We start from the raw sequence: 26,503 nt of genomic DNA, 5'->3' as shown, positions 1-26,503 counted from the left end.
TCTGTCACATCAATATACTTGCTTCGTATATATTGTTTTTAGGCCACTTCATTCTCTCAAATAATCAGAACCAAACAACAATGAGGGAATTTATTATAGATTTTAAAAAAGAAAATATGTTGAATGACCCATATACAGTAAACAGTGCTCCATTGTTGCCACCTGGTAATTTCAAAGGATACAGTACATTCATAGGCAACACGTATTTATTTGTAAAGCACCTTTCAACAACAAGACAATTCAAAGTGCTATAAGACATCAAAAAGATATTAAGACAAGATATCCAGTAAAAAAACAAAGCATTATAAAAATATAAAAGTATAAAAAGGTAGAGTAAGCAATAAGATAAAATACAAGATAAAAATAAGAAGATGAAATGGAACAAAACATAAACAAAAGAACAAAAATGTACATAAAGATCATATACACTCACTTGCAACTTTATTAGGTACATCTCGACATTTAGTGCAAACCAATAAAACAGCTCCATCATGGATTCTTCTTTTCAGCTTAAAAGTTTCTGTTTTGTTGACGCTGTCAGAAAGGTGATAATTCAACTTATTATTGTCGTAGTGGGTGGTGGTGTTGTTCAGGATAGGTGAGGTGTAGATAACGTTACTTGAGTTGATGACAACACTCATTACATTTCTGTAAGTGTAATAAAAGCTTCACGAGTAAAAGCCAACAAGAGTAATTTATTAATGTAATCCGCCCAAAAGATAGACAGATGTCGACCCCAAACATCTGAAATTCAGGCCAAAATATCTGCTTTTTTTTAAAGTTACCCAACATGAATCTGACGACAGTGGTGAGGATGCTAGAAGCTAGCATGACTTTGTGAAAAGATATTTTTCTAAGTGGATCACTGGGAAATAAAATAAAATATGGGAAGATTTGTAAAATATGACTCCTTTAACTGTTAGTCTGATTAGGTCCAAATGTTCTGTAATAATGTAATTAATTGGATTAGCAGCAAAAATGGGACTCAACAGGCCACTTCTGTGTTTGTTGTTTTCCCATAATTTCCCTTTGGATCTTGAGCTGGTGCCTCACAACAGCTTCACCAGATCGTTCCTGTTTATTTTCTTGAAAAGCATCTTGGTCACCTCTACAGCTCGTTGGCTGTAGGTCTGCTCTATTAGATCCACCACATGTTTCCTGTCTGCCTTCTCCAGTTTGCTCCATGGGATGCACGGGAGGTCTGCTGGGATGAGGTTTCTTTTCTGCAAAAACCACTTGAAGTCTTCGAAATCTTCCTCTCTCAAACTCTGCAGCATTTTCAAAAGTTTCTCTCCAACTGTTGTGATTGTTGCTGCCTGGAGAATTAAAAACAAATAAACAAAGGGAGATGATTTGAACATAATTTCATTGATTATAGCTGAACAGCTCCTCTGAATGCAGCATCACTTTGTCATCATCAAAGTCAGACTGATGTGACATTACTCACTTTCTGGACCAGTGCAGATAGTTCATCCACAGTGTGTTCCTCTGAGGAGAAACGGAATAAAACACTTTGCATCAGGCTTTTTTGATTCATTAAGATTTACAATACAAATGGTTTTATCAAAAAATGACCAACAAAGCAAACACAATCTTGAATCTCTCACCCTGTAATCATTGTGATAAAACACCCGGAGTCAGATTTCACATCAAAGTGCAGGGCAACTTTGCCTGATTTAGACTCTTGGTTGTGTTCAAACTTGAGTAATCTTGAACTTTTTATTTTACATACCTGGTTTCAGTTGAGCTTTTGGGTTTTTCCTGAGCCTTTACACCATCTCTGAGTAATAGTCATTCAAATATATCGTGTTGTAGCACCACATAGAAGTGAAATTCCACAACATTTTGTAGGATCACTCAAAAATATTAGTTTAGATTCGGTTGCAATTGCACAATGTATGGAGTAATGTATGTTTATATCAATTAAACCACATTTATAAGACTTTGGCAACAAATTACAGGAAGAGAGCACTGCAAATTTAAAAAACAAAAACAAATGAATAGCTTTCCTGCAGGTGAACAGTTTAAAAAACTGTCTCAGTAATGTTTCTGTCAAGCAAACTTTGGTTTTACACTGAGATGACCTGCAGTACGTCCAAGACATAGCTCCTTCTCAGGTACTTAATCGTCATGTTTGTCAGCATGCGTTTGTATTTTATTTTCATTTTATTTAACCTTTATATAACCAGGTAAGTCCCACTTAGGTTAGAAAAATCTTGATCTGACAAAGAAGGCAGCATGAAAAGTTGCAGGCAAAACAATACAAACTCAGGCAACAGATAGAGTGATCCTAAAGTACACAGACAATTAACAGTGAAGTCAATAATGTCAACAATGCCACCAACCTTGAACATTAAGGTTGTTGGCATTGTTCAACAAGGCTTCCTTAAGGTTTTAATGCTGCCTAGGGAATTTTAGGTTCAACATTTTGTTGAGATAAAAAGATATTTCTAATATTTACAACTAAACGGAAATCCATGGGATTGTAAACTAACTCTGAAACTTAATGTGAAACAATCTTATGACTAAAATCCAATGAGCAATTCTAAATACTAGTCATATTACACGTCTTACCTTGTATATAACCAGTGCTTTGGTATTCATCTGAAAAAAAGGCAGAGGTAACGACAATATGTGTATGTATCTGAGTTACTTTTATCTAGACATCTACATAGACAGTGAAGATCAATTCTTTCAGTATTATTTAAAACTGACCTTTTCGAATTGCACAGGTCCAAACTGGTTGAAGTTCATTTTCTTGTGCAAGCTTGAGCTGAAAGTTTCTGTCTGGATTTTCAACAAACACTTCAAAGAAATTTGGGTTTGTGCTTTCATATCTGAGCTTTAGTTTCTGTGAAAGAAATATAAGGGAAGTTAGACTTTGTGCCAGAATGCACCAGAATTTCTTTTTCTTTTTCATATGTTTTCAAATGAAGTTGAGAAAACTGTGGTGATATTCTCATTTAAATCAAAGACTTCTGCAGATAAGGACAAAACATGATGAATATATATTCTGTATCCTACCAAAGCTTGGTAAGATTTTAGGACCAAATGATGCATAACATGGAGCCAACAAGCATGATCATGACTGCAGATATTTAAATATATTTTTTTTGCTTGTAATGCAGACATCACATATTACTTATTTCAGCAGTACTCTGTATACTATTTAGTATATTATCCAGTATATTATTTAGATATATTAATTCGATAAGAAGGTAATGAGACAACAATATAAAGACATGTTATGTCCCTCCAAAAAACTGGATAATGAAGTCATAATTTTGAGATGAAAGCCATAAAAACATTTGTAACCAGATGCCGTTAATCTTTTTGAAGGGGGCACATTTTCACAATGCATTTCCATTACTATTTTAGAAAAATGTTTCGAAAAAAGTCTCTGCACCACCCAATGTGTGGCAGGTGCATCAGAAGAAGGTGCAACTTGAAAGCAATGAGAAGAACTCCTGCACACCACTTCACCCATTGCTGAGATGTTTATTAGCTTACAACGTTTCAGTCTGTCCGACCCTCATCAGGTATATGGGCAGCATCACATCACTTCCATATACAGATGTGTGACAAATTAAAGGAAAAGGCTAAATAAATGAGTGGAGAAACATAATGCATGCAGATGCTTCCACACAGCTGTACTGCATGGTACAATTAAGCAATTAACATCCAATCATGCTCTGTGGCATGTATAAAATGCTGAGCAGCAGGGTGTGAACTATAGGGGAGCCAGGGGGAGCTCCCCAAAGAGTGGAGAAGACTTTTAGATGGGTTTGTTGTTTGGGTAACATAGTCCTCCAATTTAAAATAAATTAATTACTTGACCATGTGCACTCCAGAACGACACATGGGAGCGTTTTTTTAATCTGGCTCCCCTATCAGCAGTAATTGGCAGGACATCATTTGTCTGTGCTTTCCAAAAAACGTTACAGATCACTGTTAAAAAGAATTATGTTTCCTCTTGTGGCAAAGTCCAATGTTGGGTTATACCATCCATCCACCCCTCCTCCATCTCCATTTCAACAACGCCACTGCTCTGGGCCATAATTAGTACGGTCACTAAATGGAATCTGTCACTAAAACCATATGCTGTTTTGGGTGACTGACATTACGATCTATTGTGTTGTTTTTCTAGGGAGAGTTTCAACTAAAGGTGGATTAGTTTGTCATGTATTCTTGTTAAAAATATCAAAACCCAGACATATTTTGTGTTCAACTGTACTCATCTTATAGTTATTAATAATTATTTCTGAATCAAAATTCACTTCACTCCTTATATTTAAAAGCAGTTTAAACCATACCTCAGGATAAATCTCAGCACTGACCAAGTCTGTTGTTAAGGTGAAACGATTGTGCATTTTCAGGGACATCTCTGGATGTGGTTTTCGGATTACTTTGTATCCATGGGATAATTCCCTCTTGTCCATTGTCTGTAGAAAAAAAAACCCATTGCTAAGAGGTTACGTTGACCAACAGGTTCTATTCTGTATCTTAAAATAATTGGTATTGGTGACATTGAGATATGCAATGACCTGTCCAAGACCAGGATCACGTGGGATCAGATAAACATGAAGTGTGAGGAACGCTGTGTTGGTCTTGTATATTAATACGTTACAGTTTATTTTCACTGGAAAGCCGACTTTCATCAGGACCGCTCTTGGAGAAAAAATTAGTTCGGATAACTTGACATGGGATGATGTGACCTCGGACACTTTTTCAACAACATCTCCACAGGCATCTATGTGTAGGACTGCAAACTTGTTGAATATTTTCGGGTTCTCATCTGCACAAAATACAAGCACACATACTTAATTAGGAGAACAGAGATTGATGTTTTTACACACATACTAATGAATACTAATGAAATTCTTAATTCTTTATACTTAACTTTTTTATGTGTCCACTTACCTGTGCAGATCCAGTGTGGCAGGTATACTTCATTTAACTTCCCAGCAATGACTGTGATGTCCAGTAGAGGACCTGCAGGCATGTATTGTAAGCTTTCCATTCTCTCCATGTGTTCTTCCCAAGACCAGAACTGGTACTTAAAGCTGACCTTTTCTTCACAGACCCATCGCAAACCAGAGACTCTGCATTCAAACTTTCCTTCTTCAGACTGTAGGCTGAAAGAAAAAAAAAACAAATGAGTTTGTGCATATGTGCAAAATATTTTTAAGTGTAATGGAGTAAATGTAAACTTAACCAGTAGGTGCCTTGATTTTATTTAAATTATTTAATTATCACTGTTACTGTAACATGGCAGGAAAAAAGATCTTAGTTGTCCCTCTGGGAAAGAATTCAAAGAACCTTGCTGAAATGCTTGCCATAGTTCCAGCTTTTGTGACACAATATTGAAGATGTTATTTTTACCTGTAAGTTGGAGCCTCATCTGCATCTGTACTGTTCACTTCAGGTTCAAGTTTAGTCCAGTCACTGGACTCCTGCACAGGAGGACAATCACTTTTGTAAATACTGTAAGTGGAATTGTTCCTGTTTAATCACTAATTTTACAACATCAAGAAATCAATGAGAAATAAACAAATGACAACATGATTGAATGAAAGGGATTACCATCATTCTTCCATGAGCCTCAAACTCCAAACTTCCTGAAGGACCTTGTTAAAACACATCAGAAAATGTTTTACATAATGTTATGTTTATAAAAGGAATCATATAGTAACTTTCCAGATGTTTTGCTGCTTTAGCACTATGTGCTACATAGCAATTCTCCAATATGAGAGCAATATGTTATGCAGGACTTACTGCTGAGTAAAGTCTAAGTTGAGGAAAAGTGGCAGCACTTCACAGGACTTCTGTTATGTACAACGTACAGGCTAGCTACATGTAGCTGTACATGTAGCCAACATCAAACATGTAAAGTAATGGGCGTTGATGTTGCCGTCATGCTATACAGTCAATGTCCTGTATTATGCTGTTGTGGTACTAAGCCCGGTACCAAAAACCAACAACTTAATGATACTTAATGATAACATCTATATTTTTTATCACAAATAACACAGAGATTAGTTTGTATGCCATCTTTTTTTTGCCAAAACACCCCAAAAATTATAATCATTATAATTATTTGACCAGGTGTTTGGAAATCCATCCATCCAGCCATCAGTGTCCTGTCTTATGTTGTCATTGTACCAAAAACTAAAGAGGCAATGCATATTTTTTACATCTTAACGATGGTGTAACAGGAACTTAATAATGATTACTGACATATTTTTTGCCAGATTACATTAAAATGTAAAATGTTCAATAACAGTTTTGATCGGAACTACTTTTTTTTTTAAACCAAAGAAATTATTTTTATAAAAACCGTCGACAGCATGTTCTGAGGATTATTCACTTTAACAGAGACACTGTTCCTGAAAAAAAGAAGTTAATAGCAATAATAATAACAAAACAAAACAAAACAAAAACTTTTTCAGTAAAATTGATTAAATGTAATCTTTCGATGGTGAGAGCATCACAAAAGCATTTCATTTACCTCCAATATATTAGCTGCAAAATTGTTAGAGATACATTTTACATGCTGCAGACACCACTACAGTTGAATGAGGGCTTTTGTTTTGTGTGTGTGTTTTTTTTATTTTAGTATTATTATCTTTATATTTTTGCATTTTCACTTTAATTGGACAGTCAAGAAGTAAACAGAATATGAGCGGACAGAGTGCGGTATGACATGCAACAAAAGTCCCCAAATGCGATCAAACCAGTACATTACAATTGTGTGGTATGCACCTTAACCATTAGACTTTTAGGATGCTGCTTGTGATTGTTTTTTGGTAACTTGAGAGAAGAAACACTTTGAAAAGATCTTGCTTTTTTAAGCAGTAGATGTCATTTTGGAAACTATGCTATATGTAGGAGTCTAGTTATTCTGGGTTTACTTTTGGCTTGTTGTTGCTGTGGACAATTTAAAAACAGTGACTGATCTACAGTCATTGACTATAATGTAGCATACAGCATACAGTGAGTATCTTTGCTTGTGATAATGGCATCTAGATAATATAACAATCAAAACAAACACATATTCAAATGGCTGCCTGACTGTCCAAAATTATTTTGAATGATGAAAAGAGTAACGTTAAAGTAGAATAAGACCCCACTCTGCATACCAAATGTTTGATATTGGAATAGTATTGTTTTGTTTTTTCCACACAACTTACCTTTGGATCCTAAGCTTGTGTCTGACAAACTCTGCACCAGATCCATCCTGTTCATCTTCTTTAAAACCTCCCTGGTCACCTCCACAGAATATTGACCATAGATCTCCACCATCAGATCCACTAATTCAAAACTGTATGCCCTCTCCACTCGGCTTCTTGGGATTCTTGGGAGATCTTTCTTTTGAAGGTGCTGCAGCCACCGCTTGAAATGCTCGGTCTCACTGAGACTTAATTCTCCCAGTGTTTCCAAAAGCTTCTCCTTAACTGTTATTGTTTTGTCCTGATGGATTAAAAATGATTAGAGGGAATTTATGCAATATCTCCACTGTAATGATAAAACACTGATGTCTTTTCATCAATGTAAACATTTAAATCATGTGAGTATTGTGATGTCTAATACTAATCTATTACACAAAATGATACATTTGATTTTATAAAGACAAAGTGTGAGCACAGTGTGATTCATTTCATTTGTTTCTATAAACTGGTTAATAGTAATTGTGATTTATTGAATGTCTCCAACTCTCTCTGACACTTTGCTGCCAAAAGTAGGAATGAGTCACCTGATCACACGTTCTTATTGCTTCAACAGCAGCTGTGATATTTCTGCTGTAAAAACTCTTTCCACCTATTTACCATCAGAGTTGAATAAGAAAGTCTGGAAAAACATACACGTCCTAAACATTTAGCTGTCCTGTTCTCATCCTCAGTGGTAGAGATAGTACAGATTTTATTATAACATTATTGGTGGATAAAACATTTCAGCTCAAAATCTCAATCTGAATCCCGCTTCAGTTCAGTGAGCACCATCTGATGAAATGATACCATTGGTTTGTATTATTATTTAAAGTGGTCAAGATGAGGATCATTTTCAACTTGCTGCTATTTGATGAAAGCTGTGTTGTGTAAAGTGTGTCTGATGTGACATTACTCACTTTCTGGGGCAGTGAAGACCTCCACTTCTCTGAGGAAAAAGAAAATAGAAAATGACTCAAGACTGATTAAACTTCAGAATATGATCAATTCAATTCAGATTTATTTGCTTTTGATTAAAACATGATATGAAGGATTAGTTACAAAATTATATCATAAAGATGAATCACATAGAGAGAGAGGATGGATCTGATATAAAAGCCCTGCAACAAATATGAACCACTGTGTGTGAAGATGATTGTGTCAAATAATAATCTTTGATGACGATTTGTAGTTTTACAATGCTGTCAAATTATAAAATTCAGTGTGTCAGAGTTGTTGATTCAACTCTCATTGATTAACTGTATTATATATTATACTAATATTTAGCCACCCCTTTAAAAAGGCTCTGTTTCAAAGTTCATTGTAAATTACACTAAAATTTACTTTGTAGTGACATCATGGAAATCAAAGAGAGAGAGAGAGAAAGGCTGGATTCAGCTCCAATGATTCCTGCACACATTGTGATTTATGTGGTGTTGTTGCATTGCCTCCTGCACCCTAGTTTTTTCATATGCCCATTTACTTTTTTTAACAATTAATTACAAAATGTATTTATGACACACATGTACATTCTTACCTCTGAGTTCTCTACTACTGTGTGACAACCTCTCTGCCAGATCAGTCCTGTTCATGTCCATAAAAACTTCCATGGTCACCTGCACAGACTGCTGGCCGCAAGTCTGCACCATCAGATTCACTGTCTCTCCCTGGTCTGCCCCCTCCAACTGGATCAATGAGATCTGTTGAAGGCCCTTCTCAAAGTGTGTGAGCTGTAGAGACCACTTGAATTTCATGAGGTCCTGATGACTCAAATCATTTATTATTTCCAAAAGGATCTGTTTAACACCAGATTCTACCTGGAAAATGAGAAGGATACATTCAGATAGCAAATGTGTAATTTGTCAGCTGGAACAGTTAAAAATACATCTGTCAACATTTCATCAGTGTCAGTGTTTCAGACTTACGGTTGTTTGTCAGTATTTTTAGAGCTTATTCAGTAAAAATTTAAAAAAAGAGAGAAAAAAGTATATGCTGACTTTTCCTCATCTCTATTAGAGTAGTGGAGGATTAATTCTGTCATAACATCAGTGGTGGATAACATTATTGTTAAAACTCAACCTGAAGGCAGCCTCCATTCTGTGAGAACCATCCTATAAAAATCATGTTTGGCTTGTATTATCATTTATAATCTTCAACCTGCATCTATTGAATGAAAGCTGTGTTGTGTAAAGTCAGACTCACTTTCTGTGCAGGCCGATGTTCCTCTGAGGACAAAAGAAAGACATTCATAAGATTATAGCTTGATTTAAAAAATATAACTATAATATATAAGTACAACCTACTTTTATATGGCTCAGTTACATTAAAAGGAAATAAAACTAATTAATAGGAAAATTACACCATAAACATCTGATACAGAAGCCCTGCAACAAATACTAAACTTGTCATTTTAATTGGTTATTTAATGATTTATTGGCCCCTGCACACTACTTTTTTCATATTTCACATTGGTGATTAAATAAAGTTTGCACCTAGGCAGATATACTTTTTAAAAATAAATTATAAAATGTATTCATTGGACTATTATGCGACACACAATTGTGTAACATCACAGTTTTTGTCTTCTTTGTTTTACCTTTGTGACCTGAGCTGGTGTTTGACAACTTCTGAACCAGATCAGACCTGTTCATTTTGTTGAAAATCTTCTTTGTCAGATCCACAGACTGTTGACCATAGGTCTGCAACATCAGATCCACTATTTCTGCACTGTCTGCTGTCTCACTCAATGTAAGTAAGATGTCTGGGAGACACTTCTGGGAGACAGTCCACTGCAGGACCTCCTTGAATTTCTCAAACTCCTGATAACTCAAATCATTCAGGGTTTCCAAAAGCATTTCTTTAACAGCTGCCATTGTTGCTACCTGGAATAATCAAAACATTAATGAGACATACAGTATATTCAATCCACTAGAAAAAAAACACTAAAATAGTTTTTCATTGCATCTCATGAATGTTAGTGTAGATGTGGGTGTTATATGTTTATCTGTGAGATCACTGTCAAAGCTGAAGAAGAAACTCGCTGACATTTCATCATCTAATCCTCAGTGTTAAAGATATGAAACATTACTGATGGATAAAATTGCTGCTTCAATGCAGCTTCAGTGAAAAAATTCAGCTTAAATCATGAGTTTAGGTGGTATCAGTATTTAAACTGTTTAAATGAGGATCATTCTCAACCTTCAACTATTGAATGAAAGCTGTGTTGTATTGAGTCAGATGTAACATTGCTCACTTTCTGGATCAGTGTAGAGGGCTGTTCATCCACATAATGTTTCTCTGAGGAGAAAACACAGAAAAATGACTAATGAGTCACTGACTGAATGACCAACTAGAAACACTTTGTATCAGACTAGGGCTGGGCAATATGACCAAAATCTCGTGTCCTGATGTAGGTAATTTCATATCTTGATAACGATACCTATCCTGATATAACACATTTTAATTCAATGACTAAATAGTTGGTCTGTGTGCCTTGCCTGTTGTCTGTCCATCCTTTGCGTGGATTCAATTAAATTACTTTTCTTGGATTTTTACTCCCAAAGCTTTCATTGCACTTACAGTAACGTAACAAGTGTAGTTTCGTCAACTCGAGTCCTCCACTTGGTTCACTGTCTCTCCTGTGTGCACAGCTCACACATGGAGGGCTCAGCCCCATCCGCAGTGAACCATAGAGAACAGAGGAGAGTAGCGTGACCTTAAATGACAGCACTAAGCAGCAGAGACTTTCACACTGAGCTGAAATTAAACGAGTGCACAAAAATTTGGTAAATAACATGAATAAAGACAGTCTCTACTGCATTTTGCTGTCATTTATGGTCGCCATCCCGCTGTTTCTCTCCTCTTCTTTGTTCTTTCTCAGCACGAGAGGGGCTGAGTCCTCTGTGTGCATGTGCAGTGCAGCAGAGGAGAGACAGACAGTGATGGAGAGTTGTTGAAAACTACACTTGTTACATTACTGTAAATGCAATAAAAGCTTCACTCCAAATGATGAAAAATATTGCTGTAAAAAGTGTGGTTTGTGTCACAACGAAATGAACAGCACAGCATAACATGAAATGATAGATGTTTTTCTATCGTCACACGATATATATCATCATATCGCACAGCCCCTATATCAGACTATATTGCTTTGTACTAATTTACAATACAAAAGGTTCAACACAAAATGATACTTTAACCTCAACAGTGACAGAGACATTATCAGTTATATTTCCCTGTTATTTTCCCCTTGTCCCACAATCTTTTTAACATATTTTTGTCTTGTCTTACTTTTGGATCCTGAGCCACGGTCTGACAGCCTCTGCACCAGATCAGGCCTGTTAATGTCCTCTAAAACGTGCTTCACCTCCCCCATACACTGTTGGCCGTATGCCTGCACCATAAAAAACACTGTGTCCTGCAAGTCTGTGCCATCCAGAAGCATCCATGTGATGTTAAAACGCCATCTTGTGAACCTCAAGTGATGCCGGAGGACTTGCTTGAAGTCCTGGAGTTCCCTGTTACTCAAGCCAGCCAGTGTTTCCAAAAGCAGCTCTATAACAGACGTCATTGTTTCTACCTGGTAAATACGAAGAAATGTTCATTGGCCAAATGTGCAATCTCTCAGCTGGGATGATTACAGGTTTTACTGTTTACATCTCATCAACATGTGTGTTTTTAGATATGTGGATGTGGTAAGATTACATAACCCATATTACACAAGGTATGGATAAAATTAATAATATTTGTTGAAATGATCACATGTTCCTGTTAAATAAACAAATTAGGAAAAATTTAATATATATATACAGTATACATTTCCCCAGTGGTAGAGGTAACACTGATTTTAACATTATAAGTTAACAACGTTCTTGCTTCAGACCTCATGTGTACATGATGCAATCTGACTGTAGCTTCAGTTCTGAGAGAACCAGCTGGTGAAAATCAGGAATTTGTTTGTATCATTATTTATAATGTTGAACATATTTTTTTTCCTGCATCTGTTGAATGAAAGCTGTATCTGTAAAGTCAGACAGATGTGACATTACTCACTTTATGGATCAGTGCAGGCCACTGTTCATCCACAGAGTGTTTCTCTGAAGAGAAGGAAATAAAATAAGACTCATGAATGCCTGGTTTACCATCAGGTGATATAATCAGACACTATCAGACTATCTCGTTAAACTCAGTGTTAAAGCTTCACATAATGAAATGTAGATTAAAATAACTACAGAGCTTTGGGGAAAGGATTCAAATCTGTCATCTTTACTCCTAGTTAAAGGAACAATATTTGTAATCTTGTTATTAGTGTTTCAAATGTCTTATGGTACCTACCTCCCTCTGTGGCTTTTACACCAAATGCTTCAAATGATGATCCTGCAGCTGAAACACATTTAATGAACATTGTAATTACATAATAAAAACACTGTGTGTAACCTTTATGTGTCCTTGTCCTCAGTATAATACTCTGACTCCCAAGTATAATAAAAAGCCTTTAACACTTCATGGCTGAGACCAATGTGGTTTCAGAAAACACTCAGTCAGGGTGTTAAAATAAAATACACAGACACTGCACACGTCACATGACACAGATGGATTACAGGTGTGTGGATGGAAGACAGGAGGAGGCCTTGGTTACAGAAATCACAGAGGGGATGAATGAGAATGAGTGTGAGCAAAGTTTTTTTGGGGTTTTTTTGTATTGTATTTATTGGGACAATGTACAGTTTTAAACATAAATGTTAACATTTGATGCACTATACCAGAGTTAGCTTTAAAGCTAATTTTCATCTACAGTCCCTTACAATTAAAACATATAACAGCACAATAACAAACAGTACAAAGCAAAAAACACACAGGACACACTACACAAGATACAAAGCTACACACAACAGCACATCACATGCACCCATAATGTCAACCAGAAATCAACAATGCAAGCATGTCAAACCAAAAGCAAGATTATTTGAGAAGACTATGCGATCAAATCCAGACTCAGCGGCCACAGAGCTGAGCAGCCTTCAACAGATTCTTCAACCTGGTTCTGAAAGCACTGATTGAACTGCAGTTCTTCATATCATCAGGCAGGACATCCCATTGAGTTGTGACTTTCACAGAGAAAGCTGACTGTCTAAATGCAGAGCGACGAAATGGTATGGTACAATCTTGTTTAAGAGGTTATACCATGGTTTTAGAGAAAAACATACCTTTTGTTTTGTTTACATTTAGACTCACACATGATTGATTGATGATGATTGATTCAAGTAAATTTGTGATCTTTTCCAATGCAATTGTTAGCTTAGCAACAGCTAACTCAGCTATTTTTGCATGTGTGTACACAACGGTGTCATCTGCATACATTTGTAGTTCTACATCATGACAATGCTGAGGGAGATCATAAATATAAAGGCTAAATAATAGGGGACCTAACACTGACCCTTGTGGAACACCCATTGTGCACTTCATGTTACTGCACAGTGCATCACAAACTTTAACACACTATATCCTATTAGATAAATATGAAGACATCCATGCCAGTGCTCTAGATGAGAAGTTAAATTTAGAGTTTTGATATTAAAACATCATGACTGACTGTGTTGAATGCTTTACACAGATCTAAAAATTAAAAAAAAAAAAAAGTCAAATCATAGCTATACAAAAATACAATAAAACATATTCAAGTGAAATGATGTAGACAACATTAGCCAAGTTCCTATCTGACCATATACAACACAAGACTGGTAATAATGAGCTCTAACATTTCCCTCTGAAGTGATCTTTGTCTTATTATTTTGTATGTAAAAGTAAATTTAATTAGATAAATCAACCACTTCAAAAATGAAATGAAGTACCAACTAACTTTGTGAAACTTTTGTTGTTTTTGTTGAGATTATGTCAGGGAGGTGTTGATTCAAATCTATATTTTTGCTGTCATGGTGGCCTATATGTTGTTGCTCCATTGCTTTATCTAATGTTTTGTCCCCCTGCAGATTTATTAATTATTATAAATTAATGTGACATGACATTTGCCTTCTTTATCTCACCTTTGTGTCCTGAGCTGGTCTCTGACAGCCTCTGCACCAGATCAGTCCTCTTCATTTCCATGAAAACCTCCCTGATCACCTCCACAGACTGTTGGCCATACGTCTCCATTATCAGATCCACCAGTATGGCAGCCTTGCCTGTTGGCTCCAGTCTGCTAAATGCAATGCATGGAAGGCCCTTCTTGAAGTGAGTAAACTGCAAGAACCACCTGAATGTATTTAGCTCCCAATCACTCAAATCATTCAGTGTTTCTAAAAGCAGCTCTCTCACAGCCGTCTTTGTTGCTACCTGGAAAATTCAAAGAGTACATTCAAAGACAAAATATGTTATTTCTCCACTGGGAATATTAAAGATTTATCTCTTTGCATCTACAGTATCAATGTCTTTATTTCAGACATTTGGATGTTTTAAGAAATGTTTTTTTCTGCAAGATCACCTGAACTACTGATACATCTGGTAATTATGATTTGTCTTGTTTTATATTCTTTAATATCTGTAAATTTGTTATGTTTTTTTATTTTAATTCCAGGCTGTAACTCTGGCAAACACACTGTGCTGTCAAACACTGAAATGAGCCACCTGATCTTAACATCACATGTTCTTGATGAACTGTAAAACAGGTGGCAGAACAAGTCAGGAACTGTTTTCTCAGTTTAATCTTCTGTATTTTGTTTAATACTTTGAAAAAGTCTCACAATTATGTGAAAAACTGAGTTAGACTAGTTTCATTAATCACCACTAATGTGATGATAAATATGATTTTAAATGTGCATCTTATTGAATTATTAAAGCTGTGCTGCATGAGGTCAGGTCGATGTGACGTTGCTCACTTTGTGGATCAGTACAGACAAGTGTTCATCCACAGAGTGTTTTTCTGAGGAGGAAGAAAGGAAATAAAAGTGATCAACATCAGGCTATATTGCTCTTTAAAAAATTAAAATACAAAGGATTCAACACAAAATAAAATTGAAGCCTCCTCAACAGTTAATACATATACATATAATATATATGATACATATAATTCATTACTAATATTTTTCCCCCATCCCACAATATCTTTTCATATGTCACATCAGTAATAAAATATATTTTGTATACCAGCTGATATTGTCTTCTTTTCTCTACATTATGACTCATAATATTTATATGTATGAAGAAGAAAAGCTTATAACATAGCTTATAAACGTATGAGACACATGTTTCGAGCCAGTTTTTTGATTTGAATATGATTTTGTCTTTACTGTCTTACTTTTGGGTCCTGAGCTGCTGTCTGACAGCCTCTGCACCAGATCTCTCCTCTTCATCTCAATTAAAATGTCCTTAGTCTCCTTCACAGACGGTTGGCTGAAGGTCTGCACCATAATAAACACTGTGTCCTGCATGTCTGTCATCATGAGCATCTCTAAGTAAGGTTTGCGGAGGTGAATTCGACTCAGGAGGACTTTCTTGAAGTCCTTGAGCTCCCTGTTACTCAAACCAGCCAGTGTTTCCAAAAGCAGCTCTATAACAGACGTCATTGTTTCTACCTGGTAAATACAAAGAAAATGTTCATTGGGCAAATGTGCAATCTCTTTATTTTATTGATTACAGATTCATTGATGAGTGTGTTTTAGAATTGTGGATGTGGTAAGATTATATCATCCATATTACACAAGCTAATAATGGAATTAATAATATTTGATCACATACTGTACACCTGTTTTTACAAACTACTTGTATGTGTTTACATTTCTTTAGTAACATCAAACTTTTGTCTCTTTTACAATTATTTTATCTGTACAAACAGGATCATGACTTTATTTTACTGTCTGGCTGTAACTCTTTCAAAGACTGTGATCCCAAAACTATGATGACCCTTTTGATTTTATAACAGAGAAGCTGTCAGAACATGGCTAGTTGCATCTTTTCATCTAATATAAAAAAAAGAAAGAAATACATTCATTTCTTTTTTATGTTTATCATATATTATACCTTCTGCCAAAGTTATAAAAACAAATCCAGAAAAACTACATTTCCCTTGTGGTAGATATAACACAAATTCTTAATATTAGTGAATAGCGTTTCTGCCTTAGACCTCAACGCCTTAAAATTGCTTCAGTTTTGTGAGTGAACCTGTCTGAGGAAAAATTTAAATTTTGTTTGTATCATGACTTATAAATTAAAGATGAAGATGATTTTTAATCTTCATCTACTGAATTTAATCTGTACTGTGTAAGGTCAGACTGATGTGACATCACTCACTCTCTTAATCAGTGTAGGATGCTGTTCCCAGTGTTCCTCTGAGGAGAAAAGACATTTCAGAAAGACCTATTAGAAGCTGGTTTAACATCAGGGTTAAATATTTATACGTAATATAAAGGACTTCATCCTAAAATGAAAAGAAGCTCCTGAACATTGACACAATAATAATGCATAGAGCTACTTGAAGATATATTTGTTACTCCATTACTTTATACACAAACCTACAAAAAAGTTCTGATGAAAAATTGTACCCCCGCTGATGTACTTATTTATATTTGCATTATAAACTATAAAACTTATGAGGCATATGTGACTGAATTGTGTACCAGTTTTTGTCTGCTTTGTCATACCTTACCTCTTACTGATAACCTCTGCACCAGATCAGTCCTATTCATCTTCTTTAAAGCCTTTTTGGTCACCTCCACACAGTCCCATCTGTAGTTCTTCACCATCAGCTCCACTATGTCGTGAGTGTGTGCCACACTCAGTCTTCTCAATTTAATGAGCGACTTGAATTTCTCGAACTCTATCGAGCTCAACTCATTTAATATTTCAATGAGCAGCTTCTTATGCATCATTGTGTCTACCTGAAAAGTGAAAAGGATTTGTTAAACTGTATTTGCAGGAACATGTTTGTCTGCACTATTACCATGATTGGAAGATGATTTCTTTGCATTTCAGAAATGACGGTTTTATTGACATATGGCTCTGCTTATTTTTATCAGCAAGATTACACACTGTGGTTGATAATATTTGTTGTAAAATGAAAACAACCATTAAGATGGTGCTGTCCACTACCAACGTCAAAACACCAAATTATGGAATATAATTTGGACAAATGGTGTTCATCCCTCCAGTAGAGTTCCAGACAATTGTCCATGGCAATAATATTTTATATGATGGATGGATGGATGTAGATTTTCATTGAAAGAGGTCCAAGAATTGATCCTTGCATTTAGTTTTGAACCAATAAGACTTGAACCAATGTAGCACTGTGTCAGAAAGTCCAACCCAGTTCGTTAGTCTACCATCGCAGTTATCATATATTGCAATGTTAGAAACACAAGGACTGACATTTGGACATAATCAATATTTAAATTAATATAATGTAGTTTTCCTCAAAAGTGCCACAACTCAAAAGAAAACCCCAGCAGGTGTTTTCAGTTACCTCTGAAATCCTACTGTGCAGGTATGAAAGGTATGTGTCTGCTGTAAAGTAGAGTACATTCTGAACCCGTTTCACAAGGTGCAACTCTATTCCTTCAACCAAACAAAAGTGAAATTTGTTAATATGCCCTTACTCATTTTGTACCAAGGAATAAAAATGTCTAAAAATAAGAAAATAAGAGAAAATAGTATAAATAAATTAATACGAGTTTTGGTGTTGAAACCTCACAGGATGAGCAGGGAGTTTTCTTACTTACTGTCACATCCTGCCTGTTTGTGTGTTTTTCTGGACTTTTTGTGTTCTTTGAGATTTCCTGTGTTTCACTTCTGTTGTCAGTCCTTCTGGTCATATGGTTTTGCTTGTTATGATTTGGGTGGTGGGTTTAGAGGATTGCATTATTAGTTAGTTTATAGTGTTGTGTGCTTAAGTTTATGTAATTCTGGGATGGTTTGATTTATGCTGGGTTGTGATTTAGAGTACAGTATTTTGTGGGTTTTGGTTTTCTGTTGCTCTGTGTTGCCCTTGTGTGTTCATGTACTCCTCCACACTCGGTTACTTTTAAGTCCTGGTTTTCTGTTCAGTCTTTGTTGGATCATTTGTTCTGTTTTGTCAAGTTGAGTCCATGATGAGTTTCCATGCTGCCTGCCTACACTCTGGTTTACTGTTCCAACAGCCTCTGTTTTTTCCCTGTTCTGTCCTTGTCCATATCTTGAATAAAGACGGTTTTTGTCAACCCTGCATGTCAGTCTCTGCATTTGGGTCCATTCCTGCTACTCCACGTTACACTTACAGCTTTGATTGTTGGTTAAAGGAATAGAATTATGTGTGTCAAACAGGTTAAAAAATCTACCTTTAATTTCTCCACCAATTATCTATAATGTTGTTCCAAACTTCCAAAAACTTGTAGTTTATCCACAACATCTAAATAAACTATCTCTGTGTAATACTATCGCTGCCTCATAGCTCCACCAGAATACTTAGTGATTTATTGGCACAACAATGATTGTTTGGAAAATACTGATTATATGGATGAACAGTGGATACGTGAATTATGCAGCAGGAGTGGTTTGGATATCACATGACCTCACTCCCAGAGATCTGAACAGTATCGCCTGTGTGACGTCATGCTTGCAGAGACCAGAAAAAACAGTATGCTGCTTCACATGGACCAACCACTGGGTGATGGGGCACGTCACTAACTGCGCCACTTGTGATTTGAATACTTACCCTAATACACCCTATTACCTCATACCTCATACTAATCATAATACTGTAAATATCAAGGGCTTTCATCAGTGGGCCTTTATTTGAATTTTATTTATTTATCTAAATGAAAATCTTTAAGAATATAACTTTAACAATTAGATTTGTGATTATATTCACCAATTGAGTCTGGAAAACTAAAAATAGTGATTGTATGAAGGCACAAACTAAGCTATCTACATTTACATTATACTGCTTTAGATGACTAAGGATTTACTCACTTGCACTGTATCCATGACTTTCACATCCATGACAGTCTCGCTCTCCGTTCTCTTGAGGTCATCAATAAGATGTGGCTCGTTTCTTTGCAGGATTTTGTAGAAGATCTGTTTTCCTCTAACTCCAGATGACTCAATGTTTATCCACAAAAAGATCTGAGTAGAGAAAGAAACATGACACAAAGTTGACAGATTAAAGATATTATGAGGCTATAATCAGCGTATATCAGAACATGTTTCATATGAACTGTAGTAAACTAAAATGCATACAGTGTTGAAATTGTGGTGTAATGGCAATTTTCATTTTTCGATGTCCTTTCTTTTCCTGTTTTTCCGGTTTGCCATTACTACACAGGTAGGTTAAGTTAGGAGTGATCTTACGCAGATTCAAGAACAGATTTTCCAGTCCGTTGGCTGCCGTTTAGTTTGTTGTTTTATTGAAGTCTTTGTACATGACATGAACATACCGGGTTTCTATCCTGCCAGCTGTAGTGTGCGTCTGTTCCCGATCTGGTAAGAACTGTATGTGCTCCACCTGCCTGTGCCTCCCGTTTCCTGTCACCTATGCCCCTAAATATACAACCCTGTGCATCTCATGACCGCCACCCAGTGTCCAAAATAATACCGCAAGTTATAACTAAACAAATGACATGCCAACAATCAACATAAATGGCTCCTACATGTGGATTTCAAAAACCCTTTATAACCTGTTCAAAATATCCTTCCACGGTTCAACTATTTGTTGTCAGAATTCTGGTTTTATGTTTAGCTTGTTGTAGACAATCTGAACTCAGTGAGTAACATTCAGTGAGATCACTGCATACATAATAACTGTGCACTTACCTTCCTCCATCTTATTTTTATCAGTTGCTGCCGCTGAAGGTCATGAAGCTGTAAACGTTTTAAGAAAAATGAATGTTGCAGAACAATATATTGTTCTTAGACTTTATGCATATCTCTGTTGTCCAATATGCATTTAAATGGTAAACAAAATATTTATTTTCTATTCTTTCATGATCACAGCACCAAGAAATTAAGAAAAAAGTAAATTATAACAGGTTTACTCTACACACTTACTCAGTTACTCATACTCTCAATCACCAAATGTTCAGTCCAATAAAAACAATCCCTGAAAATATTTCCACAAAGGAATAAATCAATAAGAAAAGGTTTGTAGAGGCACCAGCAAAATAATCTACAGGAGAGGTACATTTTTGTACAGAAAGTATATTTCTCACAGATGTATCATAATAGGTACATAATGGACTCCGGGTACAATTTTCATATACATCCACCCTCTGCCTCCCCTCATTTCCTGTAATCTCTCAATTTTAATCTCTGATAAACGCATAAAATATTCCAGATGTATTTGTTTGTAGAGTTTTTTTGGAAACAGTGATCAACATTTTTCACCATTTTCTTCTTTTTCTAACGAATCGATTAATCAAGAATATAATAGATAATGAAAATAATTGTTAGTTGCAGTCTTGCATGGGCTTGCGCGCGTACACACACACACACACACACACACACACACACACACACACACACACACACTCGTTTAACTTAAAACTGTCTTTGTTGTTTTCCTGTTTCATCGTCAACTGTCGAGTCAAAGCACTTTGCAAACTTTAGTTAACAACTCACATTAACAAAGTGTTAATTAATGTTTTATTGTACCATCGAAACAAACATCATCATCACACATAAATGCAACTCGACAGAGGAAGCAGGACGATGGAAGTGAAAGTTAAAAAGAAGCAGTACCGTTTGAAAACATTGTAACCTACCGTTATAAAAACAGTTTGTCGCTCCAGCCGTTACGATGTAAAATCTTCCTTGTTTTTTTTTCTCTAAATTAACTGTTGTGTCCATAAACGAGATTTACTGTGGTCGAGTCTGTTGACGTGTCCTGACAATGTAATTTGCCCCGATAAGCATATAGTTTATATACAGGAAATGTCCAACTGGCCGCGGGCCCGCGCATGCATTCAACGGAGGTGGAGCTACATTACTGCGCTTTGATTCCACCTAAATAATGATGTTTAACTCATCGCTTTAGTATTGTAGTTTTATCAACGAGGTTTAGCAAAGAAAAACGTGTCACCTGTCAAAATAAATGCTTTTATTCTTCTGTTTTTGTTATTAAACTTCGTATTATTCATTGCACTGAACTGAGAATGTCTAAAAACCAAGGCAATCATATCTTTTTTCCTCCTATAATTTGACAAAGTTATGATGCACTACGCAGTCGATTACATCCTATGTTCCTGTTTGGAAACCAGATCCAAATGCGCTGTGATTCAACCTTTTGTAATGAATTTGTTCATTGAAATACACTTCAACACTGTAAAAGAAAGATCAATAATCATTTTTAACGCCTTGCTCGCCTCAATTACACCTAGTCTACTTTACTCGAAATGTACATTAAACTGAATGCAGCATTGTAAACAATATTTTGTTCCTGTAATTCACTTTTGCATTGCAAATCATAGCCTACCTTTGGATATTGTTGTAAATGATTTTGAATTCCCCCTCCTTGAAGGGTAAAAAAATAATCATAATAATCATCATGATAATAATGTATTGCATTTATATAGCGCTTCACATTACACAAAGCCATTAAGGTAGGCTACTTGTCCTACCAGGCAGTCCATGAAAATATGTATCCCCTCTGTAATGTACGGGTGATGCCCTACCATCAAGTGTTTTATTTTGTTTATACTTCAGATCATACCTAATAACCTTGTGTAATGGAAAAATACAATATGTCATACTAATTCTGATACTTACACTTATATTTTGGTGATGTATTATGATCTGGTGTATGGTGAAACAGAGAGAACAGGCCAGTCGCACCTGTATGTTGAAAGGACACTAATGGACTAAGCACTGGGTGTGCAGACATAACTGAGGAGGAGGTCAGTGTTGTATAGAACTCTGTTTCCCCGTCGAGATGTTTCACCCCAGAGATGCTGTGCTCATACCACTGAAGTACTGTGGAGAGTGCTAAGGCTCAAAACTAACTTTTTTAGGGAGTTTTATCTGTAGAATGTAGTAAAAAAAAACCCAATAAATTAAATTAAATTAAATTAAATTAAGGTGCCCCACAGTATGATAAAATGCCCTCTCAAGTGCCTGCACAAAGGAGAAAACATACCAAAGTTCTGTGATGACTGTCTAGTTATGGGTAAATCAGGATGAAGTGCAGTGAAGTATATGTGACAATCTTGAATGAAGTGCCCTCATGGTGTCCTTTCAGTGGAAGAAAATGTGATAGTGCCACGTAAAGAGCCCCCAAAGATGAGAAAATATGATGTGCCCTTTAAATGAAGAGGATGTAATGCAATGCCCTATGATGCTGTTGTAATGGGGTGAGCTGGAGGTTCTGTATGGGTGCCCTTCTAGTGAACAACAAAAAAGAAAAAGTGCAATTTAGGGTTAAAGTGCAAACTGAAGTGCAGGTTTGGGTGCCCTTTCAATGAAAAAAGGTGCCCTATAGGATGCACTGTATGGGAGAAAAACATTGTGAAGTGTCAGAAAAATAGAAAATTATTCGAAAGAGGGCAACATTTGTGAGGACAAGAAGCTTTCTTTTAAGCCAAATCCTGTAATTATCAAAGATGACAACCAGAGTCGTCATAGATATTTTCATTTACATCTTGTTGGTAGTGCTATCATATAACTTACCAGACTCCCAAAGAAGAGTTGTGGCAATCTGCCAACATAACTCTGCAGCATCACTTTGGCCAGCAGGGAATTTGATCTTTTTGTCTGTTAAGATTTTCTCAATGAACTGATATTAAAAAAACACATTATAATTTACCAACAATTCTAAATATATATTTTATCAAGAAAGCAGCATTTTATATGTACACATACTCAGGGTTGCCAACTTTGGGTACCTGGCTGGAGTGAGATTTTGATGCCATGGGCTTAACCACGCACACTTATTCATCTGCTCATACTTTTACTCAATTCACCATCAGCGTTTAAAGCTACACAGTTTGCACATGTGGTGACAATGGGAGTTAAGGTCTAAGATTTAAGGATATAGCCTGACTACACCACCCCAGGACTAATGTTTTGTCTCATTTGTTTAATTGGGTTCCCTTAAATTTTAGTAATTGAATGAACATCTGATCAAGTTTTAGGTCATTAATGTTATGCTGAAACAGAAAATTCCAACACAAACTTTCAAGCACCATTGCACATCCATTTCCTGTAGATTACCCTAACCTCAACCACTACTTGCTCGACCCTAACCCAAACCTTAACCTAAACCTTACCTTCATTTTAACAAGTCTTCACCCTAAAATAAATGATTTACATTATGGAGACTTGCTTTTTGTCCTCAAAAGGGAGGCGAGTCCCCACATGTGACTGTTTAAACAGATTTATGTCCCCACAAATGATGAATACCTGATACTCTCTCTCTCTCTCTCTCTCTCTCTCTCTCTCTCTCTCTCTCTCTCTCTCTGTTTAACACTAACGTAAACAAAGTGTTAACTAATGTTTTATCGTAGTATTGGGCTGCTGTAACAATTTACACACACGAATACATCTCTACAGAGGAAGCAGGACGATGAAAGTGAAAGTTAAAAGGAAGAATAAAATACAGTTTGAAAGACAGTTTTACCGTTTTAACTGCAGCTTGTCGCTCCAGCCGTTAAGATGTAAAATCCGCCCAGTTTTTTCTCTGAATTAATTGAGGTAAATCTTTCATTGTGTCCATAAATGATCTTTACTGTGATTCAGGAGCTTATATCCGGTATTAACTACTTCTTAGTTCCTCAAATATTCCTGCTAACTGTGGTAATAAATGTCACCGGGCGTCTCTCTCTCTCTTCCGTTACTCTTTCAGTAACACCTGTTGTGCTGTGAAAATCAGCCCTAATCGCTAATCCTAATCTATTTGAAGATAATCGCTTTAAAACGACAAGCAAACGTACAGATAATACCCACAAGACCTTTTAATCATTTATAAACTGAGTAAATATCAAAAGGGACTAAATGACTCATGTTTTTCGAGACACAATTTACTACGAATAACAACCTATACAAATCAGTCTCATTGTGTTTAAGTCTAGATATAATTTGAAAGTGAATAGAATAGACTATATTTATATTTTGTGTATTTATTATATTTATTTTTTGTCTCTATAGTTCTATATTTTAAGGGTTTGATATGTACCTCCTACTTTAAACTTTAAACAACCTGCAGTGCCTTTCCTTTATCCAAAGGTATATGCAAAATAATTTGAGAAGATGACCTCTCAATTAGGCTTTCATTACAACCAAATCATGAAAATGAAAATAGTTGTTCACTGGCATGGAGGTTTTGTGGGAAACACTCAGAACTACTTTCTTCTTCTAGGTAAACAATCATACTTGAAACTTGAAACCCTTTTGAACAATTACAGACACAAATGAATGTTATGATCAATGTGCACATTTTGAAAAACTCGGCGGTAAAAACACACGTGACTCTGTCACATCAGTATACTTGCTTCATATATATTGTTTTTTGATCACTTCATTCTCTCAAATAATCAGAACCAAACATAACAATGAGGGAATTTATTATAGATTTTAAAATAAAAAATATGTTGAATGACCCTCATACAGTAAACAGTGCTCCATTGTTGCCACCTGGTAATTTCAAAGGATACAGTACATTCATAGGCAACACATATTTATTTGTAAAGCACCTTTCAACAACAAGACAATTCAAAGTGCTTTATGTGAGACGTCAAAAAAGATATTAAGACAAGATATCCAGTATAAAAAGAAAGCATTATAAAAAAGACACTCATAGAATTAAAAAATAATAAAATACAAGATTAAAATAAGATCAAATCGAACAAAACATAAAAAACAAAAGAACAAAAATGTGTCTTACATCTACAAGAGTTTTAGTTCTTGTTGACACTGTCAGAAAGGTGATAATTCAACTTAATGTTTATTATTGAAGTCGTAGTGGGCAGTGTTGTTGTTGTTCTGGACTGCATTATATTAAAAGGTGTTTCTAATATTTTGTCCACCCCCCGTTTACATACATGAGGGGGGAAGAATATTAGAAACATCTTTTAATATAATGCGAAACATCACCAAACACTATGACCTCAATAATCAACATAAACATTTTTTCAAGATTAAATACTGTTATATGATTTTTCTTTGCTAACATCAGAACCAATGATGATTCTCTTCATTTCTCTTTTCCCTTTAAGATCTTTCAACTGATAAATATATTTACATTATTTGTCAGGACTTTAAGTCTTTCACACACTCTGCTGCTAAAAAACTTGAATGAGCCACCTGATCTAAACATCACATGTTCTTGTTGTTATAACGGAGGCTAAAATAAATCACCCTCTGTATTTGATTTGTTGCATTTTGTTTTCATAGTTAAAAATAGTCACAATGCAATAATTTTACACTTGTCTCTTAAAAACTTTGGACAGCTCTGTTTCTTGATTTCCTCTTGTCCTCCTCAGTGCTAGAGATAGCAGTAGTGCTGCAACTGATGAGTGGATCACTGAGAAATAAAATGAAATATGGGAAGACTTGTAAAATACTCCTTTAACTGTTTGTTTGATCAGGTCCAAATGTTCTGTAATATTCTAAATAATTAGGTCAGCAGCAAAAATGGGATTGTTTTTGCCACTCAACAGGCCACTTCTGTGTTTTTATTTGTTTATTGTTTTTGGCTTTGGATCCTGAGCTGGTGTCTCACAACAGCTTCACCAGATCGTTCCTGTTTATTTTCTTGAAAAGCATCTTGGTCACCTCTGCAGCTTGTTGGCTGTAGGTCTGCTCCATCAGATCCACCACATGTTTCCTGTCTGCCTTCTCCAGTTTGCTCTGTGGGATGCACGGGAGTTCTGCCGGGATGAGGTCTCTGTCCTGCAAAAACCACTTGAAGTCTTCGAATTTTTCCTCTCTCAAACGTTGCAGCATTTTCAAAAGCTTCTCTTTAATCGTTGTGACTGTTGCTGCCTGGTGAAATACAAACAAATAAACAAAGGGAGATGATTTGAACATAATTTTATTGATTAGAGCTGAACAGCTCCTCTGAATGCAGCATCAGTTCTAATCATGATTTAAAATATTGGATGATTTTCAACCTGCATCTTATTGAATGAAGATTTGTTGTGAAAAGTCAGACTGATGTGACATTACTCACTTTCTGGACCAGTGCAGATAGTTCATCCACACTTTGTTCCTCTGAGGAGAAATGGAATAAAACACTTTGCATCAGGCTTTCTTGATTCATAAAGATTTACAATACAAAGGGTTTTATCAAAAAGTGACCAACAAAGCAAACACAATCTTGAATCTCTCACCCTCTAATCATTGTG

General features: G+C 35.8%; 1 protein-coding gene and 1 long non-coding RNA gene across 4 annotated transcripts in view; one reads left to right on the top strand and one right to left on the bottom strand.

The window, feature by feature from the left end:
• The window catches only part of LOC122987727, a 133,499-nt gene that overhangs the window by 82,621 nt on the left and 24,375 nt on the right, over nt 1-26,503 (bottom strand). For all 3 annotated transcript variants that reach the window (XM_044359744.1, XM_044359745.1, XM_044359746.1), the window contains exon 14: nt 12,258-12,301. In XM_044359744.1, the coding sequence (XP_044215679.1) occupies nt 12,258-12,301 (44 nt within the window). The remainder of the gene's footprint in view (nt 1-12,257; nt 12,302-26,503) is intronic.
• LOC122987731 lies at nt 1,797-25,578 on the top strand. The gene is made up of 3 exons (XR_006404577.1): nt 1,797-1,808; nt 19,069-19,073; nt 24,768-25,578. It is a non-coding gene; the product is annotated as an uncharacterized LOC122987731 (long non-coding RNA).

This window comes from Thunnus albacares, chromosome 8 (assembly GCF_914725855.1).
Source record: "Thunnus albacares chromosome 8, fThuAlb1.1, whole genome shotgun sequence".
NCBI lineage: Eukaryota > Metazoa > Chordata > Actinopteri > Scombriformes > Scombridae > Thunnus > Thunnus albacares.
This window is presented reverse-complemented; position numbering and strand designations above follow the sequence as displayed.